At 56.2% G+C, this 18389-nt stretch overlaps 1 protein-coding gene across 8 annotated transcripts; it reads right to left on the reverse strand.

Annotated features, from left to right (window-relative positions):
- Position 1: 1 nt before the first annotated feature.
- Positions 2–14480, reverse strand: Tp53i11 (tumor protein p53 inducible protein 11). Of its 8 annotated transcripts, none has more exons than XM_021646562.2 (9): positions 14289–14480; positions 5629–5712; positions 5051–5097; positions 4811–4947; positions 4271–4329; positions 4019–4067; positions 3531–3627; positions 2303–2404; positions 2–2010 (listed from the first exon to the last, which is right to left on the reverse strand). In XM_021646562.2, exons 4-9 carry the CDS (start codon positions 4937–4939, stop codon positions 1877–1879), a joined length of 570 nt encoding a protein of 189 aa, XP_021502237.1. In that variant the 5' UTR covers positions 4940–4947; positions 5051–5097; positions 5629–5712; positions 14289–14480; the 3' UTR covers positions 2–1876. The 8 variants fall into 8 exon arrangements, with proteins under 8 accessions (XP_021502237.1, XP_021502236.1, XP_060227678.1 ...); XM_021646561.2 differs by having other exon boundaries at positions 4811–4950; XM_060371695.1 differs by adding an exon at positions 9921–10001 and having other exon boundaries at positions 4811–5097.
- Positions 14481–18389: the final 3909 nt, after the last annotated feature.

Raw genomic sequence — 18389 nt, forward strand, 5'->3', positions numbered from 1 at the left:
ATCGTTTCCCACTGTTTTTTATTATTATTATTTTTTTAATTTTTGTGACCGTTTCTTACAAAAAGAGAAAGAGCTGAGGAATAAATAGTGACCATGGCAGGGGCAGTCTTGAGGGCCAAGGCAGAAGCATGACGAGGAGCTGGGGGCAGCCAGGTCACCTTGAGCTTGGATTCAGCATGGGGTTCCCATCTCCATTGCTGCCTTCTTCCAAGCTTAGTGTCTCCTGGAGGCCACAGGTGTCTGTATGCCAGCCTTGGTCTGGCCTTGACCCCACCCCATCTGAAGTTATCAATGCAGTTTAAACAGGGCAACCTGGCTACCACTCCCAGGGCAGGCCCTGTCACCTCCTGGCGCTGAAGGGAAGACTGGCAGATGTACCCGCAGGCTGAGCATGGCTGGCATCTGTGAGTTCCATGACTACCTCCCCTGGGACTCTATCTGCATTGGCAGAGGACGCAAGAGGATGAGTCCCTATCACTGCTGAGGACAGTCACATTTCATCTGGTCTACAGCAGCTGGGGAATTCACTGAGAGTTGGCAGTGGCTGGGCCTGTGCTCTCTGTCAAGAGGTGGGACTGGGGATCTGGCACAAAGCCAGCAACAGGAGGCAGGTGCGCACAGTGGGCCCTTCTTGAAAGCACAGGTCCTTACCACCCTGCCAGGCCATGGTCTTAGAAGCAGCCTGGACCACTGCTGGGCATGTCTTCCACTGAAACTTCCCTGGAGTCCTCTCCACTGGGCACAGGCCATTGTCATGGGGCACTTGGCTGCAGGGCCAACTGAACTCAGGGAGGCTGTGAGCCCAGGTGCCCTGGAGAAAGATTCCCCAGACATGGGGGGACCCCCCCCCCCTGCAGAAGGGACAGAGGCAGGCCTCAGGCCACATCTCTTATTTAGTGTGCTTGCTGCTGAAGGGAAGGGGGGTGCTGGGAGCTGGGACTAAGGGGAGGGGCCACACAGGCTGGTGGCAGCAGGGGCATGTCTTCAGCTCTAGAGGCCCACAATCAGGGTGCTAAGGGAGGGCAGACCCACTTCTGTCTCCTTACATTGTAGAGTTTGGGGAGGGGGGGGCTATGGGCTTCACCCCTAGGCCTCTGGAGGCAGCCTCTGGAGGGGATCTGGAGGAAGCATGAAGCCAGGTGTAGCCATGCAGACCTTGGAGGCCATGCCAAGGAAATGTCCCTGCTTTGCTTCCTCTCAGAATTCCTCATGCGCTGGGAGCCTACAGAAGGCAGGACCAGGGCCTGCCAGGGCCTGTGGTGTCCTGCCTAACCCTGGCCTGTTGGGAAGGAGCTCTGCAGCTCTGGGGGCCAGGCAGCCAGCCAGAGTATCAGAACACCCTATAGCAGGCCAAAGAGAGGGTCAGGGATGGGGATTGGGACCTTGGCCCAAGGGAGGCAGCCAATCCCCTTGCTAACTGATCTCAGTAGGGGCTCTAGAAACTGTGTGTGTGTGTGTGTGTGTGTGTGTGTGTGTGTGTGTGTGTGTGTGTGTGTGTTCTGGATGGAGAGAAGCTGAGACCTGCTGTTGGGGCTGATACAACCTCCGGGACAGAAAAGGGCCTCCTGGCAGAGGAAGTAACCTTGACTCAGACCAGACCACAGGCCTCTACTCTAGACTGTCTGTTAGAGTCTAGAGGCCAAGAAAGCCAGGGCAAGGAGTTATTCTTGTACGGGGTGAGGAGCAGGGTGCAGAGGCCCCGGCCTGACTTATCACTCCCAGAAGCCCAGGAGGTCCAAGCTGAGTGGACAAGGGAGTGCCTGGTAGGGAAGGGAGGTGCGTACACCATGCCCGCCTGCAGGCCTGTCCGGGGTCTACAGACAGTGAAGCCCCAGCCACTCTGGCCTAGGTCCAGGCCCAGGCAGGTCCCAGCCCACTACACTTTCTTGGGTTTCCGGCCAACTTGGTAATAGTAGTAGATGCTGACAATGACAAAGAGGAGACGGCTGCCCAGGAGCAACAGGGTCCCCAGGGACATGAGGCCCGTCTCAGCAAGTGTGGCAGTGACCACTGTGAAGGAAGTCAGGGGAGCAAGAGGTCAGGAGCCGACATGTGTTCAAGTCCCTCCCACCATGAAGCTAAGCTGAACACTGAACACATCTGCCATCCCTGCAGGGTCCCTGGCTGACCTTCCAGAGCTCAGCACCAGCCCAGTCTAGCTGACCGTATCCCTAGTCTGCTGCCCCCAACTGGCAGGTGCCTTGCAGTGCACAGCCCTGAGTGAGCAGCTGGGCACAGGGTGCCCCGTGCTCTCTCCCCTTCCTCCTGTACCTTGCCAGCCTTCCCACCCTACACCACTCACCCAACGACTGCACTCCGAAGTAGCAAGCCTCAGTGAGCAGAGTCCAGCGGATGATAACCTTCTCAGCTGTGTAGAGTGCATTCCACATGATCAGGGAGATGCCTGTTGGGAGCGAGCACAGGGTGGGCCTGACCCCCAGCTCAGGGGCCTGAACCTCCGTATTCCACCCCTCAGATCAAACTGTCCTTCTTCCAGTATTGCAGATCCAGCTCTGCACTCGGGCTGTTCTTGCAGTGTCTGAAGCCTCATGCAACACAGGCCATGCTCTCTCCTTGCCAGGGCTTGGGACCCTCATCTACACAATGGGGCAAAGGCCTCCAGCCCCAAGCTAGCTCTGTCCTTGTGACCCTGTGAAGAAGTCTAGGAACTCAGTTACCTGGGCCAACAACTTAAGAGGAGCCGCTGGAGACAGAAGACCTGTGCCAAGGAAGGACTTGCCCTAACGAATTCCCCTGGGAGAGCAGGACAGAACAGGCCTTGATCATGACTTACCCCTCAGTGCCTGATATCTGGACACGAGAGCAGCGGACAGAGTGTACCCAGTTAATGACACCCACCTGTCTCCACCACTGCCTTGCTCACAGCAAGTTTACGTCCAACTGGCACAAGACTGGAGAAGACACATGTACAAAGGCCTAGTGGCCTTCTGGAACTGAGGAGTGGGCATCACTCAATGAGCCCGCCATTGAGACCCAATGTACAAGCCAGACAGGGAGGTACCCAGACCCCACACAGGACCGTGACTCTCAGGCATAAAGGCAAAGCTTTTGGTCTTTACACAGCAGCGAGCCATATAATAATTTAGGGAGGGGAATGATGTCACTTGTGTTGAACTTCAAAAATACAATTCAGCTTCTTTTTGTCTGTTCTGCCCTCAGATTAGAGAGGAAACCAAAAGGACCAAACGCCTTGGACATAAAAGATGGAGTGGGGAGATAAAGTCTTGAGGACACTGTACTGAGAATCTGCTCCCCTCCTTTTGGCTATGTGACCCTGATAGGCAGGACCTGAGCTTCATTCGGCTCTGCACCCCATTGCCAAGGCAGTGAACTTTCAGCAATCAGCCATTACTCCCAATGAACCACGTGTATTCCAAAAATAGCCACAAGGTGGCAGCACATGCTCAGCACAGCTGCACATGAAGGGGCCCAGGCTACCAGCCTGCTAGAGAATGAGGAGAGGCTCTGCCAGGATCCCCAAGGGCCCAGGTGTTGCCAGCAGTACTCACTAAGGAGGGCGCCACCATAGAGGCGGATGGGGGTCTTGCTTGTCACCTCAGCTCCATCAAAAACGGCATCGTAGAGCTGGTCAGGGAGGGCAAGGGCCTGTGGGCAGCAGGGGAGCACAGAGTTAGGTCTAAGCTGAGATGAATGCTGGGCATCTCCTTCCTTCAAAGACAGAGCCAGGGTCTCAGGGCAGGGCCTGATTGCCCCTCCTACCTGGGGTGCCCACAGCCCAGAGCATGAGGTGCTGGTTGCTTTGGAGCACAGCACACTGGTAAGGGGCAGAGCGTCAGCCCTGGTGCTAGCAGAGACCCGGAAGGATAGGCCTCAGTGTGGAGACAGCAGCAGTCAGTGATGGGGTAGAGAAGCTGGCGGAGAGCAAAGGGCTACACCCAGCCATGTCCCTCCCTCCATCTAGTTTTAAGTCTGAGGTGCCACCAGCTGGCAAGCACCCCACCTGCCTGCAGCTTGGACCTGGACACGGAGGACTCACCATGATGGCCACACTGGAGAACATCATAGCAGAAAGAAACTGCCAGACCCTGAGGAGGTGCAGAGAGAAAAGTTACAGCCTCACTCACCCTGACCTGCACTGTCAACCCAGACCCCAGGGGACACCCTGTGCAGCCCACACACCCAGGGCTATTTGGGGAGGTAACGAAAGGCGTGGATGAAATCCAGAGCAAGGCCCAGTAATGCGGGACAGTGCTCACACCCAGGACACAAGACAAGACCTGCCGCTCACCTGAGCCCCAGAGGCTCGCGCACAGCAAATTTGATCTCGTTGCCCAAGACCTGGCTGATCTGTGGACACACAAGTCAGAGACATCAGCCTTCTGCATCCCACCCACCCACCTTCCACCAAGCACCTGCACACCTGGGGCCCAATCGGAGCACCTCTGACTGACATAGAGGCCTCCTCACTGCAAGCCCAAGTTCAGGCACCCAGAGGAGAGAAGTTGAAAAGAGGTGGTTAGGAAAGAAAGCTCAGGGTCTGCCCACCATGGCCTGGAAGCCTGGTTCTGTCGCTCACTGATATAACCTCGAGGAAGTTATGAGCCCCTCTGAGTCTTGGCTTCCTCATCTGTACAGTGGGTCAGTGATCACATGGACAGCCTGCAGGGCTGGCAGGATCTGCTCATGCCTGTAAGTGTCTGTGCCTGTTCCTTGAGAAGCACCGGGTTCTTTCCCTCAAACGGCTGCCACTGTACGTATCATTCCCCTGCCATGGCAGAGGGAAAGTGTAGGCTCTGTGGCCTTGGCTCCTCTTCCTGGAATGGCCCACCTTTGACCGATGCACTTCGCCATCGTCATCCTCTCCGCCCACGCCCAGGATCTTCCTGGTCTTCAGGCGGCTCACAAGGTCTGTCTGGCTGTGCTTCTTCATGAGCGGAGGAGGCTGTTTGGCTGCCATGTTGTCTTCTGCTGAGGGACATGGGGAGACACTGGCCTCAGCCATCGTTCCTGCTGGACTTCCAGACCCCAGGTCCCAATGTAGGACGAGAAGGTTGTGGCCAGGCCCTACCCAGGGCCTGAGAGTAGATGGAGCTTCGGCTGCCTCAGTTTCCTCTCCTGTAAAATGGGTTGAGGAGGATGCTGCCAGCCTGGCCCCCATGAACATGACACAGCCCAGGTGACTAGGTCAGACAAAGCCTTAGAGTCAGCCCTGGAGAGGCATTTGGGCTTTAAAAAGGCGTTTGGACCAGGATGCATCTCACTGACAAGATTTCTGGGTTGTAGAGACAAAGGAAATGTCAGAGAGGTAAGAACCTGTCCAAGCTTAGAGTGAGCTTCCTAAGTCCTAGGCTCTGGGCCATGTGGACCTGCCCTGACAATCCCCACGGCCAGCAAGCTGGCCCGATGCTCCTTCCAACCCCTAGACAGCCTTCACTGGACCTGGAGAAGGAGGGGGTTAGTCACAAGGGAAGGAGGCATGAAGCCCAGAAAAGGAGGCTTCGGGTAGTGGCCACACCTCCCAGACCCCACCCACTCCCTGCCGTTGGCATTCACAGCCTCCACCCCACCCCACTTATGCCCATCACCTTCCACAGCCCCCAGCCCTGCCACCCCCAGCAATACCACAGGCCAGTCCTGGGCACGTACTGTGAGCTGGGCAGTGAGCCAGATGCTGAGATGGGTACTAGGGTCCAAGAAGAGTGCTCCTCTCCTGCGTTCGGTCCTCACACTCTAGGGGAGGAGACAGGGCGTGAAGGGGAACACGGTGAGGCTCTGGCTGACCCCAGGCAGCTCCAGTCTCTGAGGAGAGCTCCTCCAGACTGTACAGGTTGCCCCACCAGCCCTCCGGCCAGTGCCAAGAGTCCTCTGTACACGGGCATCTCATTCATTTCCACCCAGAACACTCTCCAGCAAGCTCATTCCAAGGCAGAGCTCGGAAGCTGTCTTCCCTCCTCCAAGCCACCTGCTGCCCAGTGCCACGTCCCTGAGCAAATGTCCCCAGATCACCCAGGTTCCCTTTCAAGGCTGCCAGAGTCTTGAAATGAAATAAACTTTCCCAACAAATACAAGAGCAGAAAGGCAGGGACTGTGAGGGTTCCAGGGCAGAATGGATACGCTACGAAGAGGTCCTGTGGCTCTCATTCAAAATGAAAGCAGAAGTCCCCGCTGGGGCTGCAGGGAGAGCAGAGTGAGGCTTGGGCACCAGGCCCCGACACCCAGCCCTGGCTCTGTGAATGAGTGGCTCTTTTTTCTATACCCCCCCCCCCCGGGGATGCTGGAGACACTCACAGGACTACAAAGGCTGCCTAGGCCCCACACAGAGGTACTCAGCACCCGCAAGGAGAAGCAGGGCTGTCTCTTCAGTCACACTGTGACCCCAAGTGGAGCCAAAGCCCCAGCCCAGGTCACCACTTTCTCCTGACCTCAAACAGACTGGACACCCACTCCAGACCATCCCTAACCCTCCGTCTGCCAGACCACACAAGGATGCAGAGCTCAGCATCAGTGCCTTCTCAAAGGACTGGCGACCTGGTCACATCCTTCCCATGTCCCTTCTGACCCTTCGTTTTAACCCAGGCAGAAATGACAGTGGGGATAATTCATGCGACTATCACCTCCAGGACAGGAGACAGGGCGCGGTGGGTTCACCTGTCCAGACGGCAATGTGCCATCCCAGGCACACCCTGCATCACAGGCCTGAGGTCTGTCACTCTAGTTTGGTCTAGATTTTCCTCAAACGTTGCAAAAAAACAGAACCACAAAGCATATGGACAGCTACGCGCTCAGCTTCCCCCACCCAGCTGGATGCCTTTCTCAGATCAGCCAGGCCCAGTGCCCCAGTTGCCCATTCCTTTTTAGTGCACATCAGTATTCTGTGTGACGCTGCAAACAAGGAACATCCGGTTGTTTCTGGCCTTCCTTTGTGTGTTTTTGGTGGACCCATACATTTCCAGGCCTCTGAGGTAAATGGCCCAGAATGGGCCTGCGGAAGTGTGTGGACAAAGTAAACAGCCAGGGAACCTTACATGCCTTCCACAAAACACATGCTCTCCGGTTCCTCCACGCTCCTGACAACCAACGCTTGCTGTAGGCCATTTCTATTTTAGCCCCAGTCTTTGGGGACCCTGAATTCTTAAACTTTCTCAGGAAGCCAGGCTGCTTGACTCATTCCTGCTGGTCCCTCCCTAGTCTCGTGACCTCGGGAGAGTCACCTCATTAATCTGAGCCTCGGTTTCCTCACCTGTGAAATAGGACCTTAGCTCCAACTTCCGAAGACCTTGACGCAATGAGCCACTGGGGTCAGAGCGTGCAGAGCAGCAACTGAACAGCAGAGAGCCCAGGCAGTAAAGCCCTCTGTGAGTCAGGCATGGGCAGTGAGGCGCCCTGAACAGGGCGGCTTGTCATCAGTAGAGAGGATTACTCCTTCCCTCAGAGTTTTAGCGTTCTTATCTCAGATAGGGGAGCAACCGCCCACACCCACTATCAACCAGACCTAAGGAGAAGCAAGACCCAGGACAGAAGAGGAATTCAGAAAGCGACTGTCGGGACCACAGCAGGACGGCTGCCCGCTCTCCTGCCTGGACTCACACCTGAGGTCTCCAAACACTTAAGTGGGCCTATAAGCCAGCTGTTTTGCCCGTGTGCCTCAGTCTCCCCACTCATGTGGGGAAAGAAGGGGCTAACTCCCACAACACTGAGAAGAGTGTTGCCTCCCTCAGGTCTGTGGTTGGTATCCTGGCATGGAGAGTGTGCAGTGAAGACGGCAGCTATTAGACAGGATACCACCACCCTCCCCAGCACTTCCCCTACACCCTGGGCAGTAGCTCTTGACGGAGAGGACGAGGACACTGGCCTCACCAGCACCTTCCCATCACATGGGACCAAACACCCAGCCCTCAGTGCCCAGCAAAAGACTGGTTCTATCATGTCCCTACTTGACGGGCCGGAAGCATCCCAGCTAGTGGCACTGTTTTCTTCTGCCCCATGACTCACACACCAACACACACACACACACACACACACAGAGAGAGAGAGAGCCTTCTGGCCTCCCCTCCCCCACTCTTCCCTACCAAAGCTCTTTGCCAAGGTTTCAGGCCTGATATCATTTTAATATAAGTGAGGGCACCACCCCCAAGATATTCCTGGGAATCCTGGCCACACACTGGCTCTGGGCCAGTGAACGTGGCTTTGAATCTTGGCTCTACCCACTTAAGAGCTGTAGGCTTTAGAAGAGCTACGGCATCAGCCCCAGCCTCAGTTTCCCTCTGTGAAATAAGGGAAGAGAGAGGCAGAAGTGCCAGTGAATGTAGGCGGGTACCCTCTAGCCAAGAGCCCTCCCCTGGGCGGGGTCTGTCCTCCCTCCTACTGACCTTTCTTTCCTCACTGAGATGAGAAGGGTGGGAAAGGCCCCTGTCACTCAGACAGACCTGCCTGGTTTCCTGCATGCTGCTCTCAGGGCCACCACATCCCCACTGTGACTGTGGAGGGGGGAGGGGAGCTAATCATCCACCCTCATGCTCATAGCTGTGGTGCCCATTAGATGGCGTCCAGCCTGCTGTCCCTGTCAGACCACTTGGCAGACTTCCCCCAGCAACTCTCCATCCTTCTGCGAGTGACACTCACTCAGAGCCCTCTTCCCTGCCCTCAGCAGGCCAGCTCTACCCAGCCTCCTCGGGGCTCAGCTGTCCCCTCACTTCCCCTTTCCCATTTCCAAAGGCTGACCCAGCAGAAGAGCAGAGGGTCTGTGCTCCTCAGAGTATCTGTCCTCAAAGCCCAGACCTCCTTATCTCTGCAGTCTCTGGGACAGCCAGAGAAAGAGAGGGCAGGCTCTTGATCCTACCACACACTGAACAGGCAGGAACTTAAGGCCCATGGGGAGAGGTCTACCCCAAACTACATGAGCTGATGGCCCAGGACAGAGAAGGATGTAGGCAGGGCTGACTTCCAATCTGGTCACTCTTTAGGTGGCAAGGGAGTGGGTGTGTTAAGACAGGAAAAGGGGGGTTCTTGAGGATACAAGGCCAGAGGATGAGGAACACCTCTTCTTTTTAAATTATTTTTCCTGTTTTTGTTTTGGTTTGGTTTTTCTGAGACAGTGTTTCTCTGTGTAGCCCTGGCTGTCCTAGAACTAGCTCTGTAGACCAGGCCTGGAACTCAGAGATCTGCCTGCCTCTGCCACTGCCTCTGGAGTGCTGGGATTAAAAGTGTGCACCACTACACTCTTAATGGCTAGGAAACCTTGGATTCAAAGTTTGACTCTTTCTCTTCACTCCTCTGTGACCCCAGGAAAATCACTTAATCTCTCTGAGCTTCCAAGTCCTCATCTAAGAAACCAGAGTAAGTCTACTCAGCAGGCCTTTGAAATACAACGAGAGTACGGCTGAAGAGCTGGGCCCCTGGTCTTTGTTCTACGAAGAACAGTGAAATTTGTGTTATTAATGTACTTGTAGCCAGACTCGGCTCTGGGGAGCAGACCTGATGAGGCAGGGGCCCACACCCCCCATGCTGATCCTGGAGGACTTCCCCATCTTTCCCAGGAAGCCTGGTTGCCATAGAAACCAATGGACTGCAGAGCTGTCCCGACAGGGAGGCTGTGCCCAGGAGGACTGGCTTAGGAAACCTGCTGGCCTGGGAGAGGGAGGGGAAGAAGGGACCCAGAACACCCACAGCTGCTCCGGAGACTTCCTCCCTGTAACAGCCGCAGCCCCTCAGCCAGAGACCCACTTCCTCTCCAGCGTGCACACAGGTGCAGCGGGCTGCAACCGTCCTCCTGCTGGTGAGGAGAGAGCTGCCCACTCGTCCTGCCCGAGCTGGGAACAGCAGCCAGCTGCCAGCACATCAGGTCTGGGGACCCCCTTAAGTCCACATTATTGCCTGTGACAACAGCCATATTTCCACTCCATTTTCCAGACAAGAGCACTGAGGCCCAAGTGACTTACTTATTTAGGATTCCTGTGGCTTGGAGGGTGTGGCAGAGCTAGAATGCAAGTTCACTGTGAGCTGAGCTTTCCCTGGATCTCCTGAGAGGATCGAAGGGTTGGGGGAGGAGGAAGTAGAAAGAGAAATGTCTGTGTTTATCTGTGCACCAGTGCCTGACAGTAGAGGTTTCCATGAACTTGGAGCTCCCCCCGCCCAAAACATAGCTGAGTTTTAAGCCATCTCCCAGAGCACCCTCCCCTGGAAGTGATGGTATACTCCCAATGTCTGAATTGCCCCCCCCCAATCTGGCCTGTGATGAGGGCGGGGCTGTGGGAACTAGTGCCTCAGACTGGAGCCCATTGTACTGTTACGTCTTCGCTGTAGAATAGCTGGAAGTAGGTCTGAACAGCGCTGCATCCAAGTGAGCACATGGAGAGGCAGACTTCAGAGTCTGGAGGGCCTGCTAAAGGGTAGGCAGAGAAGACTCTGCCCTGGGCCCCAGAGCCTGAATCATATGTCTCTTCTAGGGTACCCCTGTAGTCTGGGACAAGATGGAGGTCTAAAAACTGGCTAGGAACCAACTGCTCGGGCCCCGTGGCAAAGTGACCCACGTCTTAACCACATTCTCACCCTACGCTTGCATTCCCAGACCTGGACTCAGGCAGCCCTGCTGTCCTGTGAGGAACCGTATTTCCTGCAAATGGGTGCCACTCCTCACCCACAAAGCCAAGGGTCACAGGACTCAGGCAGCGGTATCAATACAGACAAAGTCCTCTGCTGCATGGGTCTCACTAGAGATCTTCCAGGCCCAAGCAACGGGGAAATGGAAGCGATGCTACTGTGCACAGGGCCTGCTAACAGCCGAGCCACGCCTCAGTCCCCTGAGAACAGAATTATTCTATAGGCTGCCTGGGTGGACAGAGCAGCGGTGGTGGGCTGTCGCCTCTCACCAGCTCCGTTGTCCCTAAGCTCCTGTGAAAGGTGAAGATGACAAAGAGGGGAGCCAGCAGACAAAGGCCACGATGTGAAAGCCCTTAGCACGGCAGCCGTGGCAGCAGACCCATCCCAGTGACAAAGCTATGCAGTCCCTGCCAGGTTCCTCTAACCTTTCAGGACCCTGGATCTGGGATCTGGAGCCCCGAGGTCTGCCCTGCCACTGGGAGGTCAGGGTGCCCTGAGTCACTGTGCTTCGAGGACAGCTGAGGTCACTGGCATGATGAGCCAGGGCGTGCCACCAGGACAGTTTTCTGTGTGGGTGGGAAGTGGTCTCAAGGGCCCTGACCCCAGCTATACAAGCACATTCATTGCATTTCAGCCAGGCCATGTCCAGCCCTCCTGCCTTTCCTACTACCTTGTGGAGATTTTATCTTCTCCACAGTCCTCTCTCTGTCTGTGGAAGGTGGATGATTTCCAGAGGGACGGAGGAAAAGCCCTAACTTACGACACATATTTTTTTCAGAACTTAGGGACAAAAAATAAACAGTCCTTGCTGTGTGGTTGAGGGTGGATGGGGCCCAGGCCTGGGAGCCACACCCCTGGGGGAAGGGCTTCACCAAGAGGTATGAAGCTGCTGCCTTGTCTAGCCTTGAGAAGCCAAGGCCAGCTTCTCACACAGCCTCTCACCACTCAGAAGCCACTGACATGGCCTTTCCTGTCCTGCTGTCACTTGCAAAACACAAGGCACAGCATGGAGAATTCCTGCCCTTTTCAACCCTGAGTGGGCCAGCCTCCCTGGGGCCTGGTGACCGAGCCTGTGCCCTCAAGGGCAGCTGGTTCCGTCATCCACCAGGACAACCTTGCTTCTAGTTCCCACAGAACTAGGGCTCTCCTGTGTCCACTCCCCCAGGATTGTCCTCCCTCTCCAAACCTCTCCCCTGCTGCTCAGCAACATACAAGGGGAAATTGGGGGCTTCCATGAAGGCACGGTCCATGCTAAACCAGTGTCTCCAGACTAGATGGTCTGAAGCCCTGCTTTTCCCCTGGGCAGAGATCACAGGGGATCCCAGTCCAAGACTGAGACTTTCTTTCTCAGTGGTTAAGGGAGTTAGTCACTCCGAAAAAGGTCCCTGGAAACAGGGTGTTCTAAAGAGGGTAGTATCAGGAGGAAGTGAAGTGGGGTGACTCTGGGTCAGGACCCAGCACACAGATGGAGGCAGGTGCCCAGAGGCATGAGGGTCTTGGGAAACAGGGAGTTTCCAGGGCCCTCAGCCTGTGGCTGTCCCTGGCTGTGGGAGGGACACAGAGAATGCTACTGGGAGTGAGGCCTCCCCTCCTGGATTCAGAACAAAATGACCACCTTGTGGCTGCCCCCCACCCTGGCTGGAGAGAAGGGGTGCCAGCTTACAAATTTTCTCTTAGTATCACTTCTCTCATCTATCTGATGGGTTGGGACCCCATCCTTCCTCTCCAATACCTCCTTTTCTCTTCCCTGCCCCCCTTCACAAGAACAGCATGGGGCTGCCTCAGGCTTTGCACAGGCTGTTCTGCAGGATGGCCACTCTTTAAAATGCCCTCAACACCCCAAAATTCTACATGCTCCCCTGACCCTGGCTTTCCTACATAGTCCAGCCTGGCCTGGAACACAAACACTTCCTGCCTCAGCCTTCTGGGTACTGAGACAATACCAAGGCATTGACATGGCGAAATCTGCTCACTTATTATTTATCTGCCTCTCCTTGCTTAGGCCACAGCACCACCAAAAGGAGAGTCTTTTCCGCTTCCACAGGTGTGCAGGGACCTGTGGGACCTGTGCCGGCCATTTGTGCCATCACTCTTTTGTGTAGTGCTCACAGCGACTCGGGGCAGTGAAAGAACATACAGAAAAGTCAAGAATAATGGAAGACCCTGGCCCTAGCCAGCAGAGGGGGCTGTCACAACAAGTCCAGGCTGGGAGTTGGGGGTGGGCCTCGGAGCCACAGAGGTCCTGGGCCGGAAAAGGTCAAAGCAGGGGGAATCAAGAAGGGGCAGCCAGACGCGAGAGTCTTACAAAAGAGAAGCCAGGGCTCCTAGGACACTGAGATCAGAGAGAACTCTGGGAAAAGGGCGCCGTCTGTACGAAGGTGGCGGCAGAAACCTGAAGAATATTCTTATTTGCCAACGACCTAACAGGAAAACAATGTTTTGCTTCGAACCGAGCCTGGGACTGCCGCTAAAGGGCAGGTGGTGTTCCTCCGGATTCTTGCAGGGACCCACTACAGTCCCGCCGGCTGCAGGTGGCGGGAGACCGGCGGGATCTCTCCAGGAGCCTCCTGCAGAGAGGAGACACAGCCGGGTGGGTGTCCCTGCAACCCAGGGACTTCTACAAGCCAGCCAGGCCCCATCCAGAAAGTTTGTCTAAAAGAAACGAAACAGGAAGTGCGGGCTGGGGGACTTTGAGGAGGTTTTGGCAGCGTGCTTCAGACTTTGAAGCAAGGTGGGGGCGGGTCCTGGGCCTTCCCTGCTCCTCCACCCCACGGGCGGGAGAAGCTCGCTCTACCCAGGCTGCAAGGAGGCGAGATGGGACCCAAAGCGAATGCCTGGTCCTGAGGTGGCCCAAGGTATGGCGCGCGGAGCATGTTATGCGCACTACACGGGACCCCGATCCATCCTGCGCCGGACAATGGCCCCATGCTGCTCCTCCACAGGGGACCCCGCGGCTTGGGGGAGAAGGGGTCGCCCCGGATCACCTGCGATACTCTCCTGAACCCCCTGCGGTCTGGCCCAGCTAGGTTTCCGCCTGCTCCTTTCCAGCAGGGACTCGGGGAAATGTCACCGGCCTTGCCCCTTCCCCCTCCTATCTAACCCTCACCTCCGCGCTGCCGACACTCCCCCACTTTGTGGGGCGGGAGACCTTCAGCCCCCGCACAGAAGGTCCCGCCAGACCAGTGGGCAGCAGGAACCCCGCCACCTCCTCCGCCCCCGCACCCGGTGGGGGCGAGGACCCGGAAACTCGCAAGTTTGCACCGCGCGATCCTCGGGCTAGGAAACAAAGGCGGGAGGGGGGTGCGGCAGCGAGAAAGGGGGAGGGGACCGAGAACCAAGGCGGAGACCCCGCGATCGAAGAAAACTGCTTCACACGCCCGCTCTCTCCCGCTTGGAATCAAAGAGCCAGAGCCCGGGAGGAGGCCGAGGGCGAAATAAACAGCCCCGGGGGGAGGATGTGGAGGAGAAGAGGAGCTGAGGGAGAAAGGGAAACCGAGTCAGTTCAAGCGGACGAACAAAAAAAGGACAGAGGACGGGGCTTCGAGGTGCAGGGCGCCCGCAGACCCGCAGGTGCCAAGCCGTCCCGGCGCCCGACTTGCGTGCGCGGGGTGCTCGCTGCACCTCGGCGCTCCCCTAAGGCCCCCGGCGTCCCCGGGCTGCGCCACGCAGGCAGCGGCGGAGAAGTGCGAGGCTGGCGGCGGACTTACGTGCGGAGCGCGCGGGGTGCTGCGCTCGCGGAGCTGGCGTGCCCTGCGGACGCTCCGGCCCCGGGGAAGTCTCACATCGCGGCGCCGCGCTGGGCGGGCAGGACAGGGCAGGGCAGGCTGGACTCCTGTGCCGCCAGGCTCGCCCGAGTCTGGCGGCCCGCGCTGGTCCCTCCTCTAGTGCCGCGCACAAGCCAATGGCGCGCCGTCCCCTCCCACGCGCTGGGCTGCCTCGCCCCCGAGGTGGCCGGGGCGGGCACAGAGGGGTTGGAGGGGGGGTGTCCCGGGGCTGCAGCCGATGCCCTGACGGGATCGGCCTGCGGGGGGCGCACCCACGCTCGGCCAGGGGATCCCCGTACGGGGGACACCCTGCCGCTGCGCCACCCAGGACTTTCTCGGAAGTTCTGAAGACAGCGCCCCTTTCCCGGGACTGCAAACCTACCCCTGCGAGTTGATAAAAACATCCATTCTCAGGCCCGGGCTGGCTCTGGCTGGCAGGGTCCCAGTTTGCGAAACAACACAGTTAAGAACAGTGCTCACCGTTTGCTAGATTACTTTCAAGAACAAAATCCTAGCGTTCCCAACAGCCCAGGAGGTTTATAAAGCAAGGCTGAAGGTAAAGAAGTGTGCCTCTGACTCCTGAGTTTTGCTCTGTTTTTCTGCTCCAGGCTACAGGACCAGAATTACCTGGGTTCAAATCCTGGCTCTGTCTTTTAGCTTAGCCCTGGGCAAACAAGTTACCTAACCTCTCCAAGTCTCAACTCCTTATCTACAAAGAGGTGTGGCCTATAGCAGGAAGTGTCCTGTAGCTGATGCTGGGATTTCCAGTTACAGTCAGCAGCCCAGGCTTACCCAAGCCTGTGTGAGGTGCTAAAGTACCAGGCAGGCTCCGTGGCCCTCCCAACCGCTAGGGCTTGCCAGGAGGGGCTGTGCCCTTTGCAAGGAAGTAAACAGAACAATGCCTGGCGCATAGCAAGCTAGCTCTTCGTGGCTGTTAGCCTCCTGATTACCAAGGCAACTCAATTCCCTTCCCACAGTGCCACCCGCTCTCGCTTAACACCTGGCTAGTGATGGCCAGTAATGAATGAATCATTCAGCCAGTCACGTCTGTGGCTCTGGATCGGGCCTGCCTTGAGGTGTGTGGAGAGAAATGCACATCAATTCACTTGTCCCTCACTGAGAGTTTCATTGTGACCTGGTCCCAGAACAGTTCAGAGTCTCACCTCTGGGCAGAGATGGAATAATGAATTCATTGTTGTGCCATCTGTCCCTTCAGCGTGCAGGGCTCTGGGCTGTGTCACTGGAACCCAGTGTTGTCCCTGAGCACCTCCTAGACTAGGAGACGCTTTTCAGTGTTTCACCAGAGGCAGGACCTGGAGGCAGAATTCCAGAGGCCGGACCTAATGATAATGTCTCATACCATTCCTTGAGGAAGAGGCCGCAGCAGAGGTAGTGAGTTCACTGTCGCTAGCAGCATGCGAGCAGAACCAGACAGGCTCCCCAGTCGCAGGGCTCACACCTTCAGTGATGCTTGGTGTAGACAGAGCCTATAACCCCATCTGTGTTCTGGGGTTTCCACGCCCGTGTATAGGGAGCTGAAAGCCCCATAATGATTTGCAAAAAATAAAAGCATAGCTATCCAGATGGGCTCTGTGTGCCAGGTAAAGTGCTGAGGCCTTGGAGTTGATAGGAGGGCATCTCTGTTGCCAGAGGACTCCCAACCTGTTGGGGGGACAGATCCCTAACCATGATCTTGAACAGGTGGGAAACCTCTCACGGTCACACACAATGGGCTAGAGACTGAGAGAACTCAGAGGGAGCTGACAGAGCTCAGAGGGCGTGGACACCAGCACTGCCACGTGCAGGCCCCTCTCCTGTACCTCGCCAGCTCTCTCTCTGGCTTCTGCTTGCACGCTGCCAGACACAAAGTGCTCAGGATAGATCGCAACAGACTACCTACCCACCTCGCCACCCATTTCCCCTAGGCTGCTCACCTCTGCGCGCACTTCTCCACAAGCGCGTGCATTCCTTTAAGGACATTCCTAAGACCACCGCTCAGCCTTTGACATTTCCTCGACCAATAAACAGAGACGGATGGGGTGTCCCGAGGTTCCAGGCAGTGTAAGCGAGAATGCATGCTGAGCCCTTTGTTCAAACATGTTTCTGAGTTACCTCACCTTTCCATCGGCTGGAGGCACGCCTATCTGGTCGGGCACATGGCAACATGAAGCAACCTGGGAATTTAGCATGCATGGACTCTGAGAGTCAGTGCCCCTGAAAACTTTCTACTCCCGTGACCCTCTGCTGCATCTAGGAGGGAAAGGGGCAGGCAGCCATCACTACTCCTTAGAGCCTGAAACTCAGATTCGTATTGTTCCTGTAGATGTTGGACTTCGAATGTGCTAGAATGTTCTGCGGAAAGCCTCAGGAGTAGTGTGGAAGACGGGGAGTGGCCAAACAGTGAGGGTCACTCCCGTAGAGACCCAGCAGCTGCTGCTCCCTCTGTCCTGTCCCGGGCTCCCTCAGCAAGAAAGGCCGCACCTCTGTGCCCTAGAGGGAGGGAGAATGCAAACTTGTGGTGACTGTGACTGTGCCAGTGCTGTGGGCAGGTGGGTGTGAGCAATGGGGGAGGGGCATGCAACTTACTTCTGGGCTGTGGTCCCTGAGGGAGAGAATATGCTTTCATGTGCAGGCATGGTGACACATGCATGCTTGTGATCCCAGCACTCCAGAAATGGAGGCAGGAGGATCAAGAGTTCAGGACACACCCTCAGCTACATAAGGAGTTCAGGACCAGCCCGGGCTATATGAGACCTCATCTCAAAATGAAACAAAAAAGCATGCAGGCTAGAGAGATGGCTTAGTAGGCAAAGAGCTTGCTGCACAAGCCTAATGACCCTGTACCCTATATAAAGGTGGAAGGGAAGAACTGACTTTACCAAGCTGTTCTCTGGTGCTGACATATGTGCCGTGCCATGTGTACCCTCATCACACACATGATAATAATAACAGTGACAATAATTAAAAGCGAAGGTGTTTGCAGTTAGAGCAGGGTTAGCAGGGCATAGAGAAGGCTATGATGGTGAGCACTGGGAGTGATCTTCAGAGCAGAGCCCATGCAGAAATGCCTCAGCAGTGCCACCACCACCCTTAACATGTTAGAGGAAGACCGGATTGTCTGAGTTCAGTGGTAGATGAGCTTGGGAATATTGGACACGCGTAAGTTTAAATCCAGGCTATAGGACCATGGGCCAGCAGTTCAGCATCTCTGAGCCTCTTACGTCTCTGTAAACTAGATTTGAGGACTGGGGTGGACCTTTTAAGAGTCTTAGGAACTTTAACCCTGGCAGTGCAGTATGTCATGAGCTTTTAACTCATGAAATCTGCTCTTGCCACTGCCGGAGTGAAGTAAGGTGACATCTGCTGAGCCAGGGTGAGTGAGCTTCAGCTGCCACGGGGTTGGGGGGGTACCTTTGAGGCCCAAGCTGAAGTTGACTCCTCTGACACCCCAAAGAGTGAGTTGAGCTGGGTCTCTTCTTTCTGAGCCTGCCTGGCCAGGACCTTTAAGGTAGCCTTAGGCTGAACACAGCTTTGGGGAGTCTGAAGGAGAAGGGGGGGTTGGTAATTCCCAGGCTGTCCCTCTCTCCCTCCCTCCCTCCCTCATGCTCCCTGCTTCCCTCCTCTCCTCCAGTGTAAACTAGCCATCCCCAACTCACACCCCCATGGCTGCCCTCCCTTGCTGACTCATCTCCACTGCCACACTTGGCTGTGGATGCTGTGGGGGCAAGAAATGTCACATAGCTCCTCACCTGGGAGAAATAAGCCATGGAGGGGGATGGGGACGTGATGATAATGGAACTCAGGCCTCTCAGAGAAAGGATGGTGGGCAAGTTGGGAAGCCGACCATGCTTGCAGCATCACGAAAGCTGAGGAGCTGACAAGACCAACCCAGCAAATCCCTCCTGGACCAAGTGAAGGGCAGGGCCCTGATCCTCTCTAACTAGATTAGTGGCCTTTGACAAGCTCCTCAGCCTCTCTGAATCCACTCATGTGTCAAATGGAAAGGGAAACCATGGTGATATTCAGGATGCTTTGGGACTGAGG

Source organism: Meriones unguiculatus, chromosome 18 (assembly GCF_030254825.1).
Source record: "Meriones unguiculatus strain TT.TT164.6M chromosome 18, Bangor_MerUng_6.1, whole genome shotgun sequence".
Classification (NCBI taxonomy): Eukaryota; Metazoa; Chordata; class Mammalia; order Rodentia; family Muridae; genus Meriones; species Meriones unguiculatus.